Genomic DNA, 27,945 nt, shown 5'->3' with positions numbered 1-27,945 from the left:
GACTGTGTATTCGCGCACTTTACACTGACGGACACGGACGTGAAACATCACCCTGCCTCACACAGATCACAGTATCGTCCTCAGTAGAGTAGGTCGGCAGTCATGTTCCGTCTCATCTACATGCTTCTCCTTGCTGTGGATATATATCCAGTTGCAGGTGAGTGCACACAATCAGATATATGTATCTGTAACAGAGGTGAGGTGAAATTGGGTTTAACGTCGCGTCCAAGATTATTGCACTTATATAAGCGACGTGCATGCACGTGTGTGTATGCGTGCGTGTGGCTGCTTGTACTGGTCCGGACTGATGCCAATCTATAGTGCTAGCTCACTGAGATACCATGCTGCAGTTTAACATGAAAAACCCACTCAGACACAGTATATTGACTCCGAGCCGACAAGTCCTTGTTTTAGCCCCTTAATGCCGAGCGCCAGACAGGGTATCAACAAGTACCATCTTTTAACGTCTTTTGGTATGACGCGGCCGGGGATCGAACCCCGGACCTTCCGTTCACCGGGCGGACGCTCTACCACTAGACCACGGAGGCGGTCAATCCCCACAGAAGAGACGGGAAGATCAAAGTACATCACCAGCTCCTGACCATGTGACATGCGGTTCGATCTTCCTACATGGTTGAGCTATCATTAATACTATACTTCTGGATGCACATTTCGTCTCTTGGCTGTGGTTGTGTTTCATGGGTTCATGGGTTCATGGTAAACGTCAACATGTATATTCTTAGTCACTTTGGGCTTTCCCCAAAATCTGTGTTTGAAATTAATTATTATATTATTATATGAATATTATTAGTCGGTGAACCAGATGATACGTACATTTAAAAGTGAGTGAATATTGTTTAACGCCACAGTCAGCAATATTCCAGACATATCAGCCGGTACATAATCCTATAAGGACCAGGCACACTTGTGACTGATAGCATGCTCAACGATCCCGGGTTCGAGTCCCGACATGGAAGACCATTCCTAGAGTCCCAGTCGTGATATTGCTGGAATATTGCTGAAAGAGGCTTACAACTGTACCCACTCACTCACTCACTCACTCTCTCACTCCGTCAACCATCATTTTGGCACCCAATTTTACGCAATTATGTTCCATTAACACAATCACGCGAGGAAAGCTCGATATAATACAATAAATACGACGGTCGGGTAGCCTAGTGGTTAAAGCGTTCGCTCGTCACGCCGAAGACCCGGGTTCGATTCCCGACATGGGTACAATGTGTTAAGCCAATTTCGGGTGTCCCCCGACGTGATATTGCTGGAATATTGCCAAAAGCAGGGTAAAACCATACACACTCACTCACTCATTAATCGGCCTTATCTAATCCTGAATTCCCACAAGGACGTAACAGCAAATCTACAAAATATCGTTATAACCTACCGGGAATCCACGTTTTGCTGCTTATGATTTGTGTATGATCTGAGCATTATGTTAACATCTACTTGAAAATTTACGGATAAAGATGCACGTCTGTGAATCATTGTCTCTCGAGAACAGCCACACACGGTAATAAATTGTCATCATTCATGATTCATGAAAATTCTCTAGAAAAGCAAAGTTTAAATATCACAGTCATTACTGTTAATCAACTGACCGCCTCCATGGCCTAGTGGAAGAACGTCCGCCCGGAGAACGGAAGGCCCTGTCTGGCGCTCGGCATTAAGGGGCTAAAACAAGGACTTCTCTGCTCGGCGTCAGTATACTGTGTCTGAGTGGGGTATTCATGTTAAACTGCGGCATTGTATCTCGGTGAGCTAGCACAATACATCGGCATCAGTCCGGACTAGTACAAGCAGCCACACACACACACACACGTGCATGCATGTCGCTATATAAGTGCAATAGTCGTGGAATCGTTAAACCCACTTCACTGTTAATGAGCCATGACTATGTACTTTGCGACAGAGAGTGAGTGAGTGAGTATGGTTTTACGCCGCTTTTAGCAATATTCCAGCAATATCACGGCGGGGGACACCAGAAATGGGCTTCACACATTGTACCCATGTCGGGAATCGAACCCGGGTCTTCGGCGTGACAAGCGAACGCTTTAACCACTAGGCTACCCGACCGCCCCTGCGACAGAGAGACAGTCCTACATGTTGGCAATGTTCATTAATGAAAGTGATGATATCGTCAGCAATATTCCAGCAATATGACGGCGGTTTGTAAATAATCCAGTCTGGACCAGACAATCAAGTTGGTTATGTAATCGCACGCCAAGTACCGAGTTCTGTCTCTATGTTCTTTACCTTTTGGCTTAACGTGAAATATGTTGTATGCATGGCGTCTGTTGATAAAAGATTTTTATAATAAAAGTTCACTTTCAAGGTGCTTTGAATTCCAGCGTTTATAATTAGACATGTCGCAACATTTGTTTGTTTCCTGACACGGCTAAGCTATTGTTATATTATTTGGTATGTTTGTTTGTTGTTTAACGCCGCACTCAGCAATATTCCAGCTATAAGACGGCGGTCTGTAAATAATCGAGTCTGGACCAACTTCATGAGCATCGATCCGCGCAATTTGGATACGATGACATGCATCAACCAAGTCAGCGAGCCTGACCACCCGATCCCATTAGTCGCCTATTACGACAAGCAGAGTTGCCTCTTACGACAAGCAAAGTCGCCTTTTACGACAGGTGGCCTCATTTGCATGTCTATCTGGCCGTGATACCAAGTTTATCGTATCGATTTACCGCATCAGTAACAATATCAATTATATGAATTAAGACAATTATTTCTAACCAATGTCGACCACCTAAGCATTGGCCTCGGAAACAAAGGAAGATTCAAAACCAGTTCCAATGGTTTGTATGGCACCGTTACTATATTCCCTCAATAATATATTACAACATTTTCAGATGCGTCAGGCCTCCGTCAGATCCAGGGTCGAGAAGGGCGCGACATCACTCTCCCATTCCAACATCTACTTAGATGTAACAATCCAGTAGAACTATGCCGTCTACCCTTGGATGACAATGGACTCGCCTATGAGAATGCCAGCGCGTGTTGGAGCCCCGGATGTCAGAGACTCTCTTTCTGTGCGAGACGGTCCTCTTTCAATGTGTCAAGGGAGTATGAAGAACGGTTGTCCTATAATGGAGACGGGGGACATTTGTCTTCCTACACGCTGTCTAACCTCAGCAAGGCTGATGCAGGAATCTACCAGATGTGCTACAAAGCAGCAGATCCTGAAACAGCCATGCTGATTATACAAGGTAAAGTTAAGGATCCAAATTTGGTGTTGTTGTGGCGCCGGCAGAGTTGCGTCCCTTGGACAGGCCAAAAATCCTGTGATAATGGGTTCGAATTCCGGATTCCCCCAGGTTATGATTGTTGGTTTGTCATAGCCGTACTCACTGGACTCACCTCAGTGGGAAGCTTTAAAGCCTGCATGGCTTCGTATTACCATTCCGCAGCGGACTCCCCTCGGTATAAGGCGTTAGAACACCCATGATCATTCAGTGTCATGGCGGACTCCCTCGGTATAAGGCGTTAGAACACCCATGATCATTCAGTGTCATGGCGGACTCCCCTCGGTATAGGGCGTTAGAACACCCATGATCATTCAGTGTCATGGCGGACTCCCCTCGGTATAAGGCGTTAGAACACCCATGATCATTCAGTGTCATGGCGGACTCCCCTCGGTATAAGGCGTTAGAACACCCATGATCATTCAGTGTCATGGCGGACTCCCCTCGGTATAAGGCGTTAGAACACCCATGATCATTCAGTGTCATGGCGGACTCCCCTCGGTATAAGGCGTTAGAACACCCATGATCATTCAGTGTCATGGCGGACTCCCTCGGTATAAGGCGTTAGAACACCCATGATCATTCAGTGTCATGGCGGTGCCCAAGACTCGTGTCCAATCACAACCGAGTGACTGTGTGAATTTTGGTTTGGCACAGCTTATTGCAACTAAAATATATCAATCAAACTTCTTTGAGAGGCATTAAGAAGTTGGAGTACTAAGTAAGGATAAGATATACGGATGAACGACTTTTTTATTACAATTAGGAGCAACGTTTCTGTGTGGGTTCTAACACCGTTATAAAGCAATACATCACCTGCTTGATAACGGTGTTAGAACCTACACCGAAACGTCGCTCCTAATTACAGTAAAGAAGTTGTTCATCCATATATCTTATTCGTACTTAGTCAATCAATCCAGCAAACTCCACTGTTTAACGCCACAGTCAGAAACAGTCCAGCTATATCCGGGCGGCCCCTAATAGGCGAATTACGGGACACATGAGGGGAATCGAACATTGGCTACACCGCCACCCACAGAGTGAGTGAGTGAGTGAGTGAGTTGGGTTTAACGCCGCTTTTAACAGTATTTCAGTTATATCACGGCGTGTCAGCTTAATGTGGTAGGAAAGCCCGAAGTGATGCAGGTCTCGGACGTTTACCACTTCGGTGAAACCCACGAGCACGGGTATGGTGATGACAAACCTAGAAACATAATCGGGGTGAACCGGGATTCGAACCCACAATCATAGGTTTCTGGCGTGCCCAAGGGACGCAACTCTGCACAACGAATCGCGGCGCCTTAGACGACTGGGCCACCCGTGCCCCCGCCACCCACAGAGACATTGACCTTATAATCAAGAATTTACCAAATAATTTATTCCAGACTCCTTGAAAATGTCATCGATCCTGGATCAGTAAAACCAGAGGTCGATAATCATTTTTACCGACAATTGGGGATGATAAAGCAATATCTGTACCCCTGTGGTGAATCGAACCAGGGATGTCGTGACGAACAAACACTTTAACCACTGGGCCATCCCACCGTCCGGGACTCTGGTGGCCTATATATATCTAGACTGCGATCTTGATTAAGTTTCATGATGTATTTCTTCAACGCTTAACAGAAACAGGAAGCCTGTGTGATTCTTTCCCGTTGTTGTATGCTCAATTAACTGCCCTATTGTGCAGTGAGGTTGACTTTAGATACATTACCGAAACCGAAACGACCTTGAGACTACTCCGTCTATGAATTGTGTGATTATGCAGACGTTTGACAACAGTACTTGCAAATATGATTGCATTACGTGGAAGAGACCTCCTCCGTGGTCTAGTGGTAGAGCGTCCTCCCAGAGAGCGGAAGGTCCGGCGTTCGATCCCCGTCCGCGTCATACCACAAGACGTTTAAAGATGGTACTTGTTGTTACCCTGCCTGGCGCGCGGCATTAAGGGGCTAAAACAAGGACTGGTCGGCTCGGAGTCAGTATACTGTGTCTGAGTGGGGTATTCATGTTAAACTGCGGCATGGTATCTAAATGGGCTAGCACTATAACTCGGCATCAGTCCGGACTAGTAAAAGCAGCCTCACAAACACACACACGTACATGCACGTCGCTATATAAGTGCAATAATCTTGGACGCGACGTTAAACCCCATTTCACCTCACCTCACCTTTGAGTTTTTGGCTCAGGGAAATATCCTAGTTTCATTACATTATATCTTCCCTTTTATATAAATATACCGATGGAAACGAATAAGAGAACAATGGGAAATATAGGGAAGTGAGCTTTGCTGTCAGTCCATTTAAAATAGCACCAAACAAATTCAATACATGTCAGAATCAAATGTTGAGATGTGTTTGTGTGCATTGTTGTGGAACCCATGAAGATCCGGGGTAGAATAGGTCTTCAGCAACCCATGCTTACCGTAAAAGGTGACTATGCTTGTCGTAAAAGGCGACTTACGGGATCGGGTGGTCAGGCTCGCTGACTTGGTTGATGCATGTCATCGATCCCAATTGCGTGGATCGATGCTCATGATATTAATCACTGGATTGTCTGGTCCAGACTCGATTATTTACAGACCGCCGTCATATGGCTGGAATATTGCTGAGTGCGGCGTTAAACAACAAACCAACCAAGCATTGTTGTGGACACGTATTTGGTAGACACGGCTAGGAATCCATGACAGCATATTATTTTACTGTCTAAAACTAAGTGTTCCGTTATTCGGATAGTCGGATAAACGAGTATGTCGGATTAACGAGTATGTCGGATTAACGAGTATGTCGGATAAACGAGTATGTCGTATTAACGAGTATGTCGGATAAACCAGTTTGTCGGATAAACGAGTATGTCGGATTAACGAGTATGTCGGATAAACGAGTATGTCGGATTAACGAGTTTGTCGGATTAACGAGTATGTCGGATTAACGAGTATGTCGGATTAACGAGTATGTCGGATAAACGAGTATGTCGTATTAACGAGTATGTCGGATAAACGAGTTTGTCGGATAAACGAGTATGTCGGATTACCGAGTATGTCGGATAAACGAGTATGTCGGATTAACGAGTATGTCGGATAAACGAAATTAAGTAGTATCAGCCCTCGTGATCGAAAATCGGACAACTACACGATGGATAACGAAACAAACACGTAATAAAAAAATAAAAATGAAATATTCATATTGTAATGTTACATTGTCAGCGGAATATGTTTTCTAATCATGCAACCTCTAAAGCTCAACACCAAACATCTGTTACGGACTGTATGACTTTTTGAAAATACTTTTAAAAGCATAGTCTGGAATGGAAGTCGCAAGTTTGAAACATCAAAACACGGGCTGTGTACTCGCGGGCAGATGACCACGGAGTACGCTGATCACTGTGTCAGATTAACGAGACTGATTAATGAGTGATTTCGATAATTCGTTGCAAATTAGGTATGTCGGAGTCGGAGTGCGAGACTGTCGGATTCACGGGTCTAAATAGCACTGATTTAATCGGTTCCCATCATTAGTGTCGGATAAAGCCGAATCTCGGATTAACGAGACTTGACTGTGTGTAGTTTCCATCGAAAGTTATATAACACGCGTTGTCTCTTCACACCGTGGGCGGAGTTAGGCTCGAGACATGGGAACAATGTTGTGAAATACTTTCAATGTTTATCCGGAATGGTTCTTAAAGCAAAATTTATTTCACCCTTCTTTCACGTCAAGCTCATTAGTGCATCCACCGCCCTTACAATGCTGGGGGGGGGAGCACGGGTGGCCCAGTCGTCTAAGGCGCCGCGATTCGCTGTGCAGAGTTGCGTCCCTTGGGCAAACCTTTGATTGTGGGTTCGAATCCCGGTTCGCCCCGATTATGTTTCTAGGTTTGTCAGCACCATACCCGTGCTCGTGGGTTTCACCGAAGTGGTAAACGTCTTAGACCTGCATCACTTCGGGCTTTCCTCCCACATTAAGCTGGCACGCCGTGATATAACTGGAATCCTGTTAAAAGCGGCGTTAAACCCAACTCACTCACTCACTACAATGCTGGATACCAGTGAAGGTCCATTTTAGAATTGACCCGTGAAGATTCCGGGGTAGAATAGGTCTTCAGCAACCCATGCTTACCGTAAAAGGTGACTCTGCTTGTCGTAAAAGGCGACTAACGGGATCGGGTAGTCAGGCTCGCTGACTTGGTTGATGCATGTCATCGATCCCAATTGCGTGGATCGATGCGCATGATATCAATCACTGGATTGTCTGGTCCAGACTCGATTATTTACAGACCGCCGTCATATAGCTGGAATATTGCATAGTGCGGCGTTAAACAACAAACCAACCAACCAACCATTTTATAATTGGTCTTCAGCAACCCATTCATGCCGTAAAAGGCTACTATACGTGTCGTAAGAGGCGACTAACGGGGTCGGGTGGTCAGGCTCGCTGACTTTGTTGATGCGTGTCACCATTATCCCAGTTGCGTAGATCGGTGCTCATGATGTCAATCACTTGATTGACTTGTCGAAACAGATCATTTACAGACCGCCGCCATAAAGCTGGAAATTGCTGCGTGCAGCTTTAAACAACAAACAAATAAAAAAACGTAAGGCTGGATATAGGGCTAATCAAGCGGAGTTAAAAAAAACTCAACGATTCTTTCGTTTGATAACAATGGTATCCTAGAAGGGACATTGTCGCGTTGTCACCTTCAAAAACTCCAGCCCAACGTGACCTAATTATCCAGTTTGTTGGTCACAATTTTGGGTTTCCAAGCACATGTCTGGTTTTGTAATGCCGACAACGGGACAATGTGCCTTTTAAGATTCTATAAATAACAAGTTTGCATCCAATAATAAAACCAGATTGATGATATGTTTTTCAGAGACGCCAACGAAGCCGCGCATAGCAACGCCCTCGGCCCCGATCCTGTATACGGAGTACACCATTACCTGTGTGACGAAGTCCCGGTCACTTCCCGGCAACCATGGACTGCCAATGACCTATCACTGGGTAAAAAACGGAGAAACCGTCCATCCGGATCAGTACATCAAGCAGACCGGGCCGAACCTGACAATTACCAACCTGAGCATGATGTATGATGGGAAGGTGTTTCGGTGTTCAGTGAAGGAGGAGGGAGGCAGTTGGACCGGAGAGAGCCGAGTCTCACCGATATTTGTTGAGTGTAAGTGTGCTATTTTTACGTTGATCGTACCAACACTAATTCCATTCAACGTGCAACCCGTGGAATGAGAACCATGATTTGTTGTACAGAGTTGCGCCCCTTAGCCATGCCCGGACCCCATGTTCGTGAGTTTGAATTCAAAAATCACCACGAATACTTGGTTTGTCATCACTGTACCATTGTATGTTGGTTTCACGAGGGGCGGTCGGGTAGCCTAGTGGTTAAAGCGTTAGCTCGTCACGCCGAAGACCCGGGTTCGATTCCCGACATGGGTACAATGTGTGAAGCCCATTTCTGGTGTCCCCCGCTGTGATGTTGCTGGAATATTGTTAAAAGCGGCGTAAAACCATACTCACTCACTCACTGGTTTCACCAAAGTGGTAAACATCAAAGACCTGTATTCCTACGGGCTTTCCTCCCTCATTAAGCAGACGACGCCGTGATATAACTGAAATAATGTTTGCAACTAAATACTGTTTAAACACGACCATAATCCAAACTCGCTGATTCAAGAAAATGTTGTTTACACGTCTCTCACACATATTGTGGATTGTTGACTTTTTTGTGGACTTTGTGGATTTTCAATTACATCTCTCTGCATGTTGCGTATGTGGGTTCGAATCCCGGTTCGCCCCAATTAGGTTTCTAGATTTGTCAGCACCATACCCATGCTCGTGGGTTTCCCCGAAGTGGTAAACGTCTGAGACCTGCATCACTTCGGGCTTTCCTCCAACATTAAGCGGACACGCCGTGATATAACTGGAATACTGTTAAAAGCGGCGTTAAACCCAACTCACTCACTCACTATCAAGTTTGACCTTCTTAATGACGGGGGAACGACCATCCACCAATCCCAGTGACACAGATTTTAAATGTTCACCCACGAAAAGACCAAAGGTCATGTACGAGTTCATGCGAATCTTGGATTAGACCCAACGGCCACTGCAGCCTGGTGCAACTAAGAGTCTTAATTTTCTGCACAGAAAATTGCGGCGATTTAAACCACAAGGTTGCCTATGCCCTAAGGTATAATAGTTGTCTAGATCATGATCATAGAATTCTGATTTCTGGGATATTTTCCCGTTTCAAGTGACATAACATTTATGATTATAAGCGATCTTAGTTTTGTGTGTACTTTGTGAGAAATCAATTCAGAAAGATTAAGGTGGCGATTCGGACGAATCAGAAATAACCACAAGCTGTGCATCTGTGGTACAACATATTTCAGATGGCCCGAGGGAGTTCCGGTCAAGTGTGTCGGAGGGCGACAACAAGCTGGTCACTCTCACGTGCTCGGCAGACTGCCAGCCGAAGTGCACTCTCACCTTCACCAAGAATAACGTGACGGTGGAGTCGGCGACTGACGTCGACGTCATCACACAGGTGGTGGACACCCGTCGGACCGTGGTCGGCGACAGATTCATCTGCATCACCAGCAACATCCACGGCTCCATATCAAAGATCCATACATTTTATAATAATCAAGGTCAGTAGACGTATTCGGTATTAACCAACTTGAGTACACCTATTCTGTTACAACCAACGCGAGTACACCTAGCCTGTAATAACCAACGCAAGTACACCTATTCTGTTACAACCAACGTAGGTACTCCTATTCTGTTACAACCAACGCAAGGTCTACTCAAAGCATAATCCCAGGTTTGATAGCGTTCGTGTCTCTGGTGGGGCGGTCGGGTAGCCTAGTGGTTAAAGCGTTCGCTCGTCACGCCGAAGACCCGGGTTCGATTCCCAACATGGGTACAATGTGTGAAGCCCATTTCTCGTGTCCGCCGCCGTGATATTGCTGGAATATTGCTAAAAAGCGGCGTAAAACCATACTCACTCACTCACTCACTCGTGTCTCTGGTGATGTCCCACACGTCAACGTCGACGTCAAATTCCTATCAATAACCTCCTATGAGAAGCATTGCTAGGTCGAAGGAGCCGCCCTACCATCCGTTGATTGCATATTCAAATCCCAAAGCATTTGAGAATATACTGCAAATGTTTTTCTTCAGTAATACCGGACATAAAAAGATTAACAGCCAATGAGCGTGAGACTGACAGAATGAACATCAAGGCGAACCAAACCCTCGATATGACGTGCATTGTGATTGGTCGACCCGAACCAACCATCACGTGGTACTTTAACATGGAAGGCGATGACCAATCACGAACGCTGCTGAAGAAATCAACATTTGACCCTGCCTACATTGCTAACGCTGACTTCAACGTGCACAACTATAAGAGCTCGTACAACGTTCCAAACGCAGAGGCACAGCACCATGGACGATATTGTTGCAGTGTGCACAACGCACTTCCAAACTCCAACAGGGAGGCCTGTGTCAGTGTCCTTGTTAAGAGTAAGTACCATCCGCCTCGAAGATCCGGCTTAAAATTAATCTTCAGCAACCCATGCTTACCGTAAAAGGTGACTATGCTTGTCGTAAAAGGCGACTAACGGGATCGGGTGGTCAGGCTCGCTGACTTGGTTGATGCATGTCATCATAGCCCAAATGTGTGGCTCGATGACCATCATGTCAATCACTGAATTGTCTGGTTCAGACTCGTTTACAGACCGCCGTCATGTATCTGGAATATGTCTGAATGCGGCGTTAAACATAAAAAACAAAAAAAACAAAGTAAGTACCACCGGCACTCCAACCTTCAACCAACCCCTCTTTCCCCCGATCTCTCTTTCTCCATCACTTTCAATATAAGCTCTTTTCCGTGTATCTCTTAATAATTTGTATTCCGGGGTAGAATAGGTCTTCAGCAACCCATGCTTGCCGTAAAAGGTGACTATGCTTGTCGTAAAAGGCGACTAACGGGATCGGGTGGTCAGGCTCGCTGACTTGGTTGATGCATGTCATCGATCCCAGTTGCGTGGATCGAAGCTCATGATGTCAATCACTGGATTGTCTGGTCCAGATTCGATTATTTACAAACCGCCGTCATATAGCTGGAATTTGCGGCGTTAAACAACAAACCAACCAACCAACCAACTTAATAATTTGTTCGCCCATGTGTCTGTCTGTCCCTTCCTCTCACTCTATCATCCTATCAGTCTACCTCCATATATCTTTGTCTCTGTGTCCGTCTGTCCGTTTTTCAGTATGTCCTGTCTTGCTTCACTTAATTAATTGTAAGTACTGCCTACTTGTAGGTGTGCCGAAAGTGGTTGCCGCACCTAATGACGTGTATACTGGCGTTGGCAAGGCCGTCACCGTGACGTTCTCTGTGCTATCCTACGAAGCACTCAGCGTGAACTGTAGCCGGAAGAACACCACCTGCAACGTCAACATCACCGTCTACAACAACAACACCTTCGAGACAAATCTACACCAAATCACACTGGATACAGCGGTTGAAAGTGACGATGACTTTGGTACATACATCCTTCACCTTCAAAACGAAGAAGGCCCAAGCGAGGTAACTCTGCGTTTTGTAAAAGAAGGTGAGAATATTTAACTCTTCTTTCTTTAAAACATAAATAGAATGTTCAGATATTTAGTTAATAATCTAAACCTGATATCAAATCGGCATTACGCCGGACTAGTACAGGCAGACACACACACACACACACACACACACACACACACACACGCACGCACGCACGCACGCACACGCCCAGACACACGTGCATGCACGTCGCTATATAAGTACAATGATCTTGGACGCTACGTTTAACCCCATTTCACCTCACATCACCCATGCCGAAGTTTAACAAGGGATACCCACTCATACACCCGAGTTTGTTTTATCTTCTTTATGCCGAGCACCAGGCAGGGTAACAACAACTACCATCTTCTAACGCGTTTTGGTATGACGCGGCCGGGGATCGAACCCCCAACCTTCCGCTCTCCGGGCAGACGATCTATCAACCAGATCACAGAGGCGGTTCTGCTGGTATGAAATATGCCCTAGCAAAGGAACGGTTAAAGTGTAGATGTCTGGTTACGATGTCTCCTCATCAGTCCAGGGGGCGGTCGGGTAGCCTAGTGGTTAAAGCGTTCGCTCGTCACGCCGAAGACCCGGGTTCGATTCCCGACATGGGTACAATGTGTGAAGCCTATTTCTGGTGTTTCCCGCCGTGATATTGCTGGAATATTGCTAAAAAGCGGCGTAAAACCATACTTACTCACGCATAAGTCCTGACTAGTACAAGCTCCCCCCAACCTAGTCGCAGCGTAAAGGCCCCTTTATGAAGACAGACATCAGGTGGGAATGTATAGGAAGGAATGTATAATGTAGTATGAGTGAGTGAGTGAGTTGGGTTTACCGCCGCTTTTAAGATTATTCCAGTTATATCACAGCATGTCCGCTTAATGTTGGAGGAAAGCCCGAAGTGATGCAGGTCTCTGACGTTTACCACTTCGGTGAAACCCACGAGCACGGGTATGATGCTGACAAACCAAGAAACATAATCGGGGCGAACCGGGATTCGAACCCACAATCATAGGTTTCTGGCGTGCCCAAGGGACGCAACTCTGAATGAAGCATGACATGTGACAATCATTATTTTACAGCGAGCTTCAACGCGTCACGTGGACGTCAATCAGTGGCGCCTATTGTCTCCGTGATCATTGTCGCGATTGTCGTCCTCGGGTGTGTCGCCATGGTAACTATCCTGTACAGGAGAGGAAGACCTAAGCCTGGCCATCTGGAAGGTAGTTGCTTTTCCTATCGACTATTGTTGGAACCAGTCTTCTAAACTGGGCGCCTGACTTCCTTCCTCATCTCCCAACTTTCAACTGACTGAAATGTTTCCGTATAAATTAGTTTCGTTTAAACTCTATTGTTGCTCTGCTCATTACGGTATACATTATTACAAGGGACCGTTCACACAAATTAATCGTGGCGATAATTTGATTTCTGGCAACTTTCACTCAGAGTGACGCCTGTTACGGACTCCTTACCAATAGTTAGTCACACACAACTTTGACCCAGAGTGACGCCTGTTACGGCCTCTTTACCAATAGTTAGTCACACACAACTTTCACCCAGAGTGACGCCTGTTACGGCCTCCTTACCAACAGTTAGTCATACACAACTTTCACCCAGATTGAAGCCTGTTACGTCTTCTTTACCAACAGTTAGTCACACACAACTTTCACCCAGAGGGAAGCCTGTTGCGGCCTCTTTACCAACAGTTAGTCACACACAACTTTCACCCAGAGTGACGCCTGTTACGGCCTCTTTACCAACAGTTAGTCACACACAACTTTCACCCAGAGGGAAGCCTGTTACGGCCGCTTTACCAACAGTTAGTCACACACAACTTTCACCCAGAGTGAAGCCTGTTACGGCCGCTTTACCAACAGTTAGTCACACACAACTTTCACCCAGATTGAAGCCTGTTACGGCCGCTTTACCAACAGTTAGTCACACACAACTTTCACCCAGAGGGAAGCCTGTTGCGGCTTCCATACCAACAGTTAGTCACACACAACTTTCACCCAGAGGGAAGCCTGTTGCGGCTTCCATACCAACAGTTAGTCACACACAACTTTCACCCAGAGTGACGCCTGTTACGGCCTCTTTACCAACAGTTAGTCACACACAAATTTCACCCAGGTTGAAGCCTGTTACGGCTTCCATACCAACAGTTAGTCACACACAACTTTCACCCAGATTGAAGCCTGTTACGGCCTCTTTACCAACAGTTAGTCACACACAACTTTCACCCAGATTGAAGCCTGTTACGGCTTCCATACCAACAGTTAGTCACACACAACTTTCACCCAGATTGAAGCCTGTTACGGCCTCTTTACCAACAGTTAGTCACACACAACTTTCACCCAGAGGGAAGCCTGTTGCGGCCTCTTTACCAACAGTTAGTCACACACAACTTTCACCCAGACTGACGCCTGTTACGGCCTCTTTACAACAGTTAGTCACACACAACTTTCACCCAGAGTGACGCCTGTTACGGCCTCTTTAACAACAGTTAGTCACACACAATTTTCACCCAGAGTGAAGCCTGTTGCGGCATCCTTACCTGGAGTAAGTAGATTGCCTCTACTCACACTCAACAGATATTTGAATTCTATTTGTGAATAGTTGTCTTTCTGCACGTCTTTATCTGCATCTACACTGCCATTTCGTTATACTTACATTGTTTCGTATCTTCCAGGTGAAATCAAACTGAACATCTTTAAGACTGTCATAGATGTTGTAACGTCAAAACGTGACAAGACAGGTAAGACTCGTGACTTGAGGGTGAGATTCGTGAAGACAGGTATTCAGTGACAACACTTGTCGTAAGAGGCGACTAACGGGATCGGGTGGTCAGGCTCGCTGACTTGGTTCATGCATGTCATCGAATCCCAATTGCGTGGATCGATGCTCATGATATCAATCACTGGATTGTCTGGTCCAGACTCGATTAATTACAGAACGCCGTCATATGACGGGAATATTTCTGACTTCGGCGTAAAACAACAAACAAACTTGAGGATTATCGCCTGTGTATGACAACTGTGAGTACACACACCTGTTTTAAAGGGGGACCTGGCTCTGTGGTCTGGCGCCCATTTCCTGTGAAAGCCGAGATGTTATGACACCGAAACAGTGTCTATGTATAATAATAATAACGACTAACTGCTCAAATTATACCCAAATTATTTTTAATAAGCACAAAATCAAAGTGGGCTCAGAGTTATAACGGTTATAACGAACTCAAATGGACCACTAATTGTAGTTTAGTAAATAAACAAACATAATTACACACTATTAAGTAAATATGTTCTTCATTATATCGAAAACATTCAGAAAAAGTAGACTGTCCAACCACGTTGACATGTATTTCAGGGACAGAGTCAGTACTGAAGAGTTCAGAGAGTGACAGTGAAGGTCAAGGAAACGTGGGAAACGATGGCCAAGATCAGCATGGTAACAACACGGCTAACATATTTCCACATGCAGGGAACACTGTAACACGGGTAACATAGGACAGGCCACATGCAGGAAACAATGTAACACGGGCAACATTGGACAGGCCACATGCAGGAAACACTGTAACACGGGCAACATTGGACAGGCCACATGTAAGGAACACTGTAACACGGGCAACATAGGACATGCCACATGCAGGGAACACTGTAACACCGGTAACATAGGACACGCCACATGCAGGGAACACTGTAACACGGGTAACAGAGGACACGCCACATGCAGGGAACACTATAACATGGGTAACATAGGACAGGCCAAATGCAGGGAACACTGTAACTGGGGTAACATAGGACAGGCCACATGCAGGGAACACTTTAACACGGGCAACAGAGGACATGCCACATGCAGGGAACACTGTAACAAGGGCAACATTGAACAGGCCACATGCAGGGAACACTGTAACTGGGGCAACATAGGACAGGCCACATGCAGGGAACACTGTAACACGGGTAACATAGGACAGGCCACATGCAGGGAACACTATAACACGGGCAACATTGAACAGGCCACATGTCGGGAACACTGTAACACGGGTAACAGAGGACATGCCACATGCAGGGAACACTGTAACACAGGCAACATAGGACACGCCACATGCAGGGAACACTGTAACACGGGCAACATTAGACAGGCCACATGCAGGGACCACTGTAACACGGGCAACATTGAACAGGCCACATGTCGTGAACACTGTAACACGGGTAATAGAGGACACGCCACATGCAGGGAACACTGTAACACGGGCAACATTGAACAGGCCACATGCAGGGAACACTGTAACACGGGTAACATAGGACAGGCCACATGCAGGGAACACTATAACATGGGTAACAGAGGACATGCCACATGCAGGGAACACTGTAACACGGGTAACATAGGACAGGCCACATGCAGTGAACACTGTAACACGGGTAACATAGGACACGCCACATACAGGGAACACTGTAACTGGGGCAACATAGGACAGGCCACATGCAAGGAACACTGTAACACGGGTAACATAGGACAGGCCACATGCAGGGAACACTATAACATGGGTAATAGAGGACATGCCACATGCAGGGAACACTGTAACACGTGTAACATAGGACACGCCACATGCAGGGAACACTGTAACACGGGCAACATTAGACAGGCCACATGCAGGGACCACTGTAACACGGGCAACATTGAACAGGCCACATGTCGTGAACACTGTAACACGGGTAACAGAGGACACGCCACATGCAGGGAACACTGTAACACGGGCAACATTGAACAGGCCACATGCAGGGAACACTGTAACACGGGTAACATAGGACAGGCCACATGCAGGGAACACTATAACATGGGTAACAGAGGACATGCCACATGCAGGGAACACTGTAACACGGGTAACATAGGACAGGCCACATGCAGTGAACACTGTAACACGGGTAACATAGGACACACCACATACAGGGAACACTGTAACTGGGGCAACATAGGACAGGCCACATGCAAGGAACACTGTAACACGGGTAACATAGGACAGGCCACATGCAGGGAACACTATAACATGGATAACAGAGGACATGCCACATGCAGGGAACACTGTAACACGTGTAACATAGGACACGCCACATGCAGTGAACACTGTAACACGGGCAACATTGGACAGGCCACATGTAGGGAACACTGTAACAAGGGCAACATAGGACACGCCACATGCAGGGAACACTGTAACACGGGTAACAGAGGTCACGCCACGTGCAGGGAACACTGTAACACGGGCAACATAGGACAGGCCACATGCAGGGAACACTGTAACACGGGTAACAGAGGACAGGCCACATGCAGGGAACACTATAACATGGGTAACAGAGGACAGGCCACATGCAGGTAATACAATAACAAAGGTAACATAGGACAGGCCACATGCAGGTAATACAATAACAAGGGTAACATAGGACACGCCACATGCAGGGAACACTGTAACACGGGCAACATAGGACAGGCCACATGCAGGGAACACTGTAACACGGGTAACATAGGACACGCCACATGCAGGGATCACTGTAACACGGGTATCATAGGACACGCCACATGTCGGGAACACTGGTACAAGGGTAACATAGGAAACGATACATGCAGGGAACACTGTAACACGGGTATCATAGGACAGGCCACGTGCAGGGAACACTGTAACACGGGTATCATAGGACACGCCACATGCAGGGAACACTGTAACACGGGTAACATAGGACACGCCACATGCAGTGAACACTGTAACACGGGTATCATAGGACAGGCCACGTGCAGGGAACACTGTAACACGGGTATCATAGGACAAGCCACATGTCGGGAACACTGGTACAAGGGTAACATAGGAAACGATACATGCAGGGAACACTGTTACACGGGTAACATAGGACAGGCCACGTGCAGGGAACACTGTAACACGGGTATCATAGGACACGCCACATGCAGGGAACACTGTAACACGGGTAACATAGGACACATCACATGCAGGGAACACTGTAACACGGGTAACATAGGACACGCCACATGCAGGGAACACTGTAACAAGGGTAACATAGGACACGCCACATGCAGTGAACACTGTAACAAGGGTAACATAGGACACGCCACATGCAGGGAACACTGTAACACGGATAACATAGGACAGGCCACATGCAGGGAACACCGTAACACGGGTAACATAGGACACGCCACATGTCGGGAACAATGGCACAAGGGTAACATAGGACACGCCAGATGCAGGGAACACTGTAACACGGGTAACATAGGACACGCCACATGCAGTGAACACCGTAACACGGGTAACATAGGACACGCCACATGCAGGGAACACTATAACATGGGTAACAGAGGACAGGCCACGTGCAGGGAACACTGTAACACGGGTATAATAGGACAGGCCACATGCGGGGAACACTTTAACACGGGTATCATAGGACAGGCCACATGTCGGGAACACTGGTACATGGGCAACAAAGGACACACAACATGCAGTGAACACTGTAACACGGGTATCATAGGACAGGCCACGTGCAGGGAACACTGTAACACGGGTATCATAGGACAGGCCACATGTCAGGAACACTGGTACAAGGGTAACATAGGAAACGATACATGCAGGGAACACTGTAACACGGGTATCATAGGACAGGCCACATGTCAGGAACACTGGTACAAGGGTAACATAGGAAACGATACATGCAGGGAACACTGTAACACGGGTATCATAGGACACGCCACATGTCGGGAACACTGGTACAAGGGTAACATAGGAAACGATACATCCAGGGAACACTGTAACACAGGTATCATAGGACACGCCACATGTCGGGAACACTGGTACAAGGGTAACATAGGACACGCCACATGCAGTGAACACTGTAACACGGGTATCATAGGACACGCCACATGCAGTGAACACTGTAACACGGGTAACATAGGACAGGCCACATGCAGGGAACACTGTAACACGGGTAACATAGGACACGCCACATGCAGGAAACACTGGTACAAGGGTAACATAGGACACGCCACATGCAGGGAACACTGTATCATGGGTAACATAGGACAGGTCACATGCAGTGAACACTGTAACACGGGTAACATAGGACACGCCACATACAGGGAACACTGTAACACGGGCAACATAGGACAGGCCACATGCAAGGAACACTGTAACACGGGTAACATAGGACAGGCCACATGCAGGGAACACTATAACATGGGTAACAGAGGACATGCCACATGCAGGGAACACTGTAACACGTGTAACATAGGACACGCCACATGCAGTGAACACTGTAACACGGGCAACATTGGACAGGCCACATGTAGGGAACACTGTAACAAGGGCAACATAGGACACGCCACATGCGCGGCACACTGTAACACGGGTAACAGAGGACACGCCACATGCAGGGAACACTGTAACAAGGGCAACATAGGACACGCCACATGCGGGGCACACTGTAACACGGGTAACAGAGGACACGCCACATGCAGGGAACACTGTAACACGGGTAACAGAGGACACGCCACGTGCAGGGAACACTGTAACACGGGCAACATAGGACAGGCCACATGCAGGGAACACTGTAACACGGGTAACAGAGGACAGGCCACATGCAGGGAACACTATAACATGGGTAACAGAGGACAGGCCACATGCAGGTAATACAATAACAAGGGTAACATAGGACAGGCCACATGCAGGTAATACAATAACAAGGGTAACATAGGACACGCCACATGCAGGGAACACTGTAACACGGGCAACATAGGACAGGCCACATGCAGGGAACACTGTAACACGGGTAACATAGGACACGCCACATGTCGGGAACACTGGTACAAGGGTAACATAGGAAACGATACATGCAGGGAACACTGTAACACGGGTATCATAGGACAGGCCACGTGCAGGGAACACTGTAACACGGGTATCATAGGACAGGCCACATGCAGTGAACACTGTAACACGGGTATCATAGGACAGGCCACATGCATTGAACACTGTAACACGGGCAACATAGGACGAGCCACATGCAGGGAACACTGTAACACGGGTAACATAGGACACGCCACATGCAGTGAACACTGTAACACGGGTATCATAGGACAGGCCACGTGCAGGGAACACTGTAACACGGGTATCATAGGACACGCCACATGTCGGGAACACTGGTACAAGGGTAACATAGGAAACGATACATGCAGGGATCACTGTTACACGGGTAACATAGGACAGGCCACATGCAAGGATCGCTGTTAAACGGGTAACATAGGACACGCCACATGCAGGGAACACTGTAACACGGGTAACATAGGACACATCACATGCAGGGAACACTGTAACACGGGTAACATAGGACACGCCACATGCAGTGAACACCGTAACACGGGTAACATAGGACACGCCACATGCAGTGAACACTGTAACAAGGGTAACATAGGACACGCCACATGCAGGGAACACTGTAACACGGGTAACATAGGACACGCCACATGCAGGGAACACCGTAACACGGGTAACATAGGACACGCCACATGTCGGGAACACTGGTACAAGGGTAACATAGGACACGCCAGATGCAGGGAACACTGTAACACGGGTAACATAGGACACGCCACATGCAGTGTACACCATAACACGGGTAACATAGGACACGCCACATGCAGGGAACACTATAACATGGGTAACAGAGGACAGGCCACGTGCAGGGAACACTGTAACACGGGTATAATAGGACAGGCCACATGCGGGGAACACTTTAACACGGGTATCATAGGACAGGCCACATGTCGGGAACACTGGTACATGGGCAACAAAGGACACACAACATGCAGTGAACACTGTAACACGGGTATCATAGGACAGGCCACGTGCAGGGAACACTGTAACACGGGTATCATAGGACAGGCCACATGTCAGGAACACTGGTACAAGGGTAACATAGAAAAAGGATACATGCAGGGAACACTGTAACACGGGTATCATAGGACACGCCACATGTCAGGAACACTGGTACAAGGGTAACATAGGAAACGATACATCCAGGGAACACTGTAACACGGGTATCATAGGACACGCCACATGTCGGGAACACTGGTACAAGGGTAACATAGGACACGCCACATGCAGTGAACACTGTAACACGGGTATCATAGGACACGCCACATGCAGTGAACACTGTAACACGGGTAACATAGGACAGGCCACATGCAGGGAACACTGTAACACGGGTAACATAGGACACGCCTCATGCAGGAAACACTGGTACAAGGGTAACATAGGACACGCCACATGCAGGGAACACTGTATCATGGGTAACATAGGACAGGTCACATGCAGTGAACACTGTAACACGGGTAACATAGGACACGCCACATGCAGGGAACACTGTAACACGGGTAACATAGGACACGCCTCATGCAGGAAACACTGTAACAAGGGTAACATAGGACACGCCACATGCAGGGAACACTGTAACACGGATAACATAGGACAGGCCACATGCAGGGAACACTGTAACACGGATAACATAGGACAGGCCACATGCAGGGAACACTGTAACACGGATAACATAGGACAGGTCACATGCTGGTAACACTGTAACACGGGTAACATAGGAAATGATACATGCAGGGAACACTGTAACACGGGTATCATAGGACACGCCACTTGCAGGGATCGCTGTTACACGGGTAACATAGGACACAATACATGCGGGGAACATTTTAACACTCTAGGACATAGGGTGACAACCGTGACGTCTTTTATCTCCCCTTTTATCTCTCAATACGGATAGTGAGTGAGTTGGGTTTAACGCCGCTTTTGACAGTATTCCAGTTATATCTCGGCGTGTCAGCTTAATGTGGGAGGAAAGCCCGAAGTGATGCAGGTCTCAGACGTTTACCACTTCGGTGAAACCCACGAGCACGGGTATGATGCTGACAAACCTAGAAACATCATCGGGGCGAACCTGGATTCGAACCCACAATCATAGGTTTCTGGCGTGCCCAAGGGTCGCAACTCTGCATAGCGAATCGGGGCGCTTTAGACCACTGGGCCACCCGTGCCCCCCTCAATACGGATAAGGGACCAACGAACACAAACATGCTGCAAGAGGGTGCACGGCGAATCTGTCAAAACACAAGACATAGTTTGCTACAGTATATGATTACCCCTCAAGATATAAACACACGTGGAAGTAATATCCGTCGGTTTCAGTACCGGACTGTTTTCCTTGATACACGGCGTGAAACACAATATGCGGACATTTCTGGTCTAGAGGGGCAACTAAAGGGATCGGGTCATGTTCGGTTTCTTGGTTGATGCATGTCATCGTATCCAAACTGCTCAATTCGATGTTCATGATGTCAATCACTGGATTGTCTGGTCCACGTGTATTTACAGACCGCTGTCTTTTAGCTGGATTATTGCGGCAAACAAACAAACAAACAAACAAACAAACAAACAAACACATCCCTGGTTAAAATGATATCGCGATTTACCTCACACTAAGACGTGTATATTAATACATGTACTTAAATCTTCACGACAATTTATTCATGATGTGTATAAAAACAAATAAACAAAATATTTGGTAAATATGTTGTTTGTTATATCGAAGACATTCATAAAACGTTGACTATCCTAAAAGGTTGACATATATTTCAGGGATAGAGTCAGCATTGAGGAGGTCAGCAAAACAGAGGAAATGTCCAGGTGAGTGACTGTGATGACCCGTACAAAGGCTGTCTGCATGGGAAACGCCACAATTAAGCGTGGACACATATACTGTGATACGTGGAGTTTTACAAGGTGGGGGACCCTGTGACACGTGGGGTTATATAAGATGGGGAACACAGTAACACCGGGGGGTTTACAAGGTGGGGAACACGTTACACGGTTTTTTTTAACATAGTGGAGACCATTGAAATATGTGGAATTTACAATTGAGGAACATTGCGACAGGTGATGTTTTACAAGGTGGGGAACACTGTGACAGGTGAGGTTTTACAAGGTGGGGAACACTGCGACAGGTGAGGTTTTACAAGGTGGGGAACACTGTGACAGGTGAGGTTTTAAAAGGTGGGGAACACTGCGACAGGTGAGGTTTTACAAGGTGGGGAACACTGTGACAGGTGAGGTTTTACAAGGTGGGGAACACTGTGACAGGTGAGGTTTTACAAGGTGGGGAACACTGTGACAGGTGAGGTTTTACAAAGTGGGGAACACTGCGACAGGTGAGGTTTTACAAGGTGGGAGATACTGCGACAGGTGAGGTTTTACAAGGTGGGGAACACTGCGACAGGTGAGGTTTTACAAGGTGGGGAACACTGTGACAGGTGAGGTTTTACAAGGTGGGAGATACTGCGACAGGTGAGGTTTTACAAGGTGGGGAACACTGTGACAGGTGAGGTTTTACAAAGTGGGGAACACTGTGACAGGTGAGGTTTTACAAGGTGGGAGATACTGCGACAGGTGAGGTTTTACAAGGTGGGGAACACTGCGACAGGTGAGGTTTTACAAGGTGGGGAACACTGTGACAGGTGAGGTTTTACAAGGTGGGGAACACTGTGACAGGTGAGGTTTTACAAAGTGGGGAACACTGCGACAGGTGAGGTTTTACAAGGTGGGGAACACTGCGATGCATGGGGCTGTTCAAGGTGGGGAACATTGCAACACGTCAGGTTTAACAAAGTAGGGACCATTGAAATATGTTGGGTTTTACAAGATAGGGAAAACTGTGACACATGATGTTTTACAAGGTAGGGTCCCATGAGACACTTGGGGTTTTACAAGGTGGGGAACACTGTCACACGTGGAGTTTTACAAGGTAGGGTCCCCTGTGACACGTGGAGTTTTACAAGATGGGGAACACTGTGACACGTGGAGTTTTACAAGGTGGGATACACTGCGACAGGTGAGGTTTTACAAGGTGGGAGATACTGCGACAGGTGAGGTTTTACAAGGTGGGGAACACTGCGACAGGTGAGGTTTTACAAGGTGGGGAACACTGTGACAGGTGAGGTTTTACAAGGTGGGGAACACTGTGACAGGTGAGGTTTTACAAAGTGGGGAACACTGCGACAGGTGAGGTTTTACAAGGTGGGGAACACTGCGATGCATGGGGCTGTTCAAGGTGGGGAACATTGCAACACGTCAGGTTTAACAAAGTAGGGACCATTGAAATATGTTGGGTTTTACAAGATAGGGAAAACTGTGACACGTGATGTTTTACAAGGTAGGGTCCCATGTGACACTTGGGGTTTTACAAGGTGGGGAACACTGTCACACGTGGAGTTTTACAAGGTAGGGGCCCCTGTGACACGTGGAGTTTTACAAGATGGGGAACACTGTGACACGTGGAGTTTTACAAGGTGGGATACACTGTGACACGTGGAGTTTTACAAGATGGGGAACTTTTTGACACGTGGGGTTTTATAGGCTGGGGACCACTGTGACAGGTGGGGTTTTACATAGTGCTGAATAATGTGACACGTAGAGTTTTACAAGGTAGGGCCCCCTGTGACACGTGCGGTTTTACAAGATGGGGAACTTTGTGACACGTGGAGTTTTACAAGATGGGGAACTTTTTGACACGTGGGGTTTTATAGGCTGGGGACCACTGTGACACGTGGGGTTTTACAGAGTGCTGAATAATGTGACACGTAGAGTTTTACAAGGTAGGGCCCCTTGTGACACGTGCGGTTTTACAAGATGGGGAACACTATGACACGTGGGGTTTTACAAGATGAGGAACACTGTGAAACGTGGAGTTTTACAAGATGGGGAACACTGTGACACGTGCGGTTTTACAAGATGAGGAACACTGTAAAACGTGGAGTTTTACAAGATGGGGAACACTGTGACACGTGGGGTTTTACAAGGTGGGGAACACTTCAGCCAGAGCATCGTTTTTATTCCGTTTTTAGTGCAGGTCAATCAGAAACAAACTGATCATAATGTTTATAAATTAACGGATAGTGGAGGATTTTATGACTGGTTCTATAACTTACTTGCCTCATTTTGTTTTCTTATAAAAAACATTATGCGTCTACCGCGGTGGAAGCGGCGTGTCCTTTGCATTTTAAATATCGTAACCTATACTTGATCTTATAATTTGCATTGATATTTATTTTTCTTTAGAGAGACGACATGGGGAGTACCTCGTGGATGGCACGGACTGCAGTGAAGCTTAATGTTTGACACAATGACTATCACATACAGACGGAACTCACACAGTTAGGAGTGACGAACCTATTGTGTTTGGTGTAAGGACATTGTCAGGGAGACGTCCGTTGTGTTTGGTGTAAGGACATTGTCAGGGAGACGTCCGTTGTGTTTGGTGTAAGGACATTGTCAGGGAGACGACCGTTGTGTTTTGTGTAAGGACATTGTCAGGGAGACGTCCGTTGTGTTTGGTGTAAGGACATTGTCAGAGAGACGTCCGTTGTGTTTGGTGTAAGGACATTGTCAGGGAGACGTCCGTTGTGTTTGGTGTAAGGACATTGTCAGGGAGACGACCGTTGTGTTTGGTGTAAGGACATTGTCAGATAGACAATTGTCAGATACACGCCCGTTGTGTTTGGTGTGATGACATTGTCAGACACACATCCGTTGTGTATGCTGTGAGGACATTGTCAGGGATGCGTCCTTTGTTTCGTTACAGGACATTTATGGGAGACGTCCATTGTTTGGTGTGAGAACACTGTCAGAGTGATGCCCATTGTTTGGCGTGAGGACATTGTCAGAGAGGCGTCCGTTCTGTTTGCTGTGAGGGACACCCTTTGTCTTGTGAAATGTATGACTTGTTTTTATTATTATTAATATCTGTTACTAACTGCCAGTAACTGTCATATACCCCTGCTTACCTGGCGGGATGGTGGGAAACTAAATAGAGGTAAAATCCCCTTGTAAATACATGTGACGGGTTGTTCGAATGAGTGAGTGAGTGAGTGAATGGGTGAGTGACTGAGTGAGTGGGTTTTGGTGTTTGTTCGGGCGTTCGATGGATGGGTGGATGGAGGGAGTTGGATGGGTGGGTGGGGGGAGTTGGATGGGTGAGTGAATGAATTGGTGAGTGAGGTCTTACGACGTTCTACTCAATATTCCAGCAATATCACTGCGGTGGACAACAGAAAAAAGGCTTCATGCATTTTCATCATCAAGAAAATCGTTATGTGCCGGAAGTATGTCCTCCTTGTCCCGGGGCGGTCGGGTAGCCTAGTGGTTAAAGCGTTCGCTCGTCACGCAAAAGACCCGGGTTCGAATGCCGACATGGGTACAATGTGAAGCCCCTTTCTGGTGTCCCCCGCCCTGATGTTGCTGGAATATTGCTAAAAGTGGCGTAAAACCATACTCACTCACTCACTCACTCCTCCTTGACCCGGCATACAAGGCCAGCTGAGGACAACGCATTCACGCTGTGTGCATGTGTAGATGTTTACACTTACAAATACATAAACATACCTTGTATACATTGCCGATACATCCACACACTGTATATACCGTCGCTCTTACTTTGTTCATATTGAATCATTTTTATTCTACTTGCCTGAGTTTAATAAAACTGTCACGCAATTTCTAGTTTGGGAATTTTTCAGTAAATGCGCCTTTATCACAGTTACAGTCGCGATAGCCTCCAAAATCGTAACGTCCCCTTTCAAGGGTTAAGCCACGAGTCCAGGAATTGTGAGTGGGTGAGTGAGTTGGGTTTAACGCCGCTTTTAACAGTATTCCAGTTATATCGCAGCGTGTCAGCTTAGTGTGGGAGGAAAGCCCGAAGTGATGCAGGTCTCGGACGTTTACCACTTCGGGGAAACCCACGAGCACGGGTATGGTGCTGACAAACCTAGAAACATAATCGGGGCGAACCGGGATTCGAACCCACAATCATAGGTTTCTGGCGAGTCAAAGGGACGCAACTCTGCATAGCGAATCGCGGCGCCTTAGACGACTGGGCCCCCCGTGCCCCCGGATACTTATTCGGCAGGGGTGGAATGAAATTACGTAGAGATGTAGCTTACTGAATTTACTATTTCACTGTGCAGGTTTAATTTTAAAAATAAACTTCTGAAAAGCAGACAGATGTAAAAGGCGTCCAAATGTTTCTTAGCTCAACACATACGTTTAAGCCGCGTTTAGTTTTACTCCAAGTCATGAACGATGCGATGAAAATATTTACATAACAGTTTTACACGGTCACCCTCGCTGACTTGGTTGATGCATGTTATCGTATCCAAATTACGTAGATCGATGCTCATAATGTCAATCACTGGATTGTCTGGTCCAGACTCGATTATTTACAGACCGCCGTCATATAGCTGGAATATTGCTGAGTGCGGCGTTAAACAACAAACAAACAAACAAACAAACAAACAAACAAACAAACTAGCTACACCGTGCAATTTGAAACTCAGTAGGGAGTGCAGTTGAGTTATTTTTGCCGCTTGGAACAGTAGTCCAGTTGCATCACGCTGTGTCGGCTTCATGTGGGACAATCCAGTGATTAATATCATGAACATCGATCCACGCAATTAGGATCGATGACATGCATCAACCAAGTCAGCGAGCCTGACCACCCGATCCCGTTAGTCGCCTCTTACGACAAGCATAGTCACCTTTTACGGCAAGCGTGGGTTGCTGAAGACCTGTTCTACCCCGGATCTTCTCGGGTCGCTTCATGTGGGAGGAAAGCCGTAAGTGATGCAGGCCTCAGACGTTTACCACTTGGTTTTAACCCCCATACACGGGTATGGTGCTGACAAACCTAGAAACATAATCAGGGTGAACCGGGATCCTTTGGGTAATTAGAATCCTTTAATTTTGCGAGTACAATAATTAATCACACCAAATGTATACTTAGCGTGAACCTTCAATCACAAGGGATGCATGAAGCACATGCAAGCTAAGCCTTGTTAGTTAAAAGCTGTTATTCGCGAAAAACGTCTGTGGCCAATAACGTATAGTGTATACCATATCTTTAAACAACTCTTATGAAAGATATATTGTTAAAGCGTTAACAGTATAATT

General features: G+C 46.8%; 1 protein-coding gene across 1 annotated transcript; it reads left to right on the top strand.

The window, feature by feature from the left end:
- On the top strand, window positions 1-26,618 carry LOC124115214. Its single transcript, XM_048394002.1, has 11 exons — window positions 1-157; window positions 2,886-3,242; window positions 8,148-8,447; window positions 9,676-9,933; window positions 10,466-10,810; window positions 11,614-11,904; window positions 12,977-13,117; window positions 14,584-14,649; window positions 15,261-15,341; window positions 22,585-22,632; window positions 25,060-26,618. Exons 1-11 carry the CDS (start codon window positions 103-105, stop codon window positions 25,110-25,112), a joined length of 1,995 nt encoding a protein of 664 aa, XP_048249959.1. The 5' UTR covers window positions 1-102; the 3' UTR covers window positions 25,113-26,618.
- The last annotated feature ends 1,327 nt before the right edge of the window (window positions 26,619-27,945 follow it).

Source organism: Haliotis rufescens, unplaced genomic scaffold (genome assembly GCF_023055435.1).
Source record: "Haliotis rufescens isolate VD_foot unplaced genomic scaffold, xgHalRufe1.0.p SCAF_126, whole genome shotgun sequence".
Lineage (NCBI taxonomy): Eukaryota > Metazoa > Mollusca > Gastropoda > Lepetellida > Haliotidae > Haliotis > Haliotis rufescens.
This window is presented reverse-complemented; position numbering and strand designations above follow the sequence as displayed.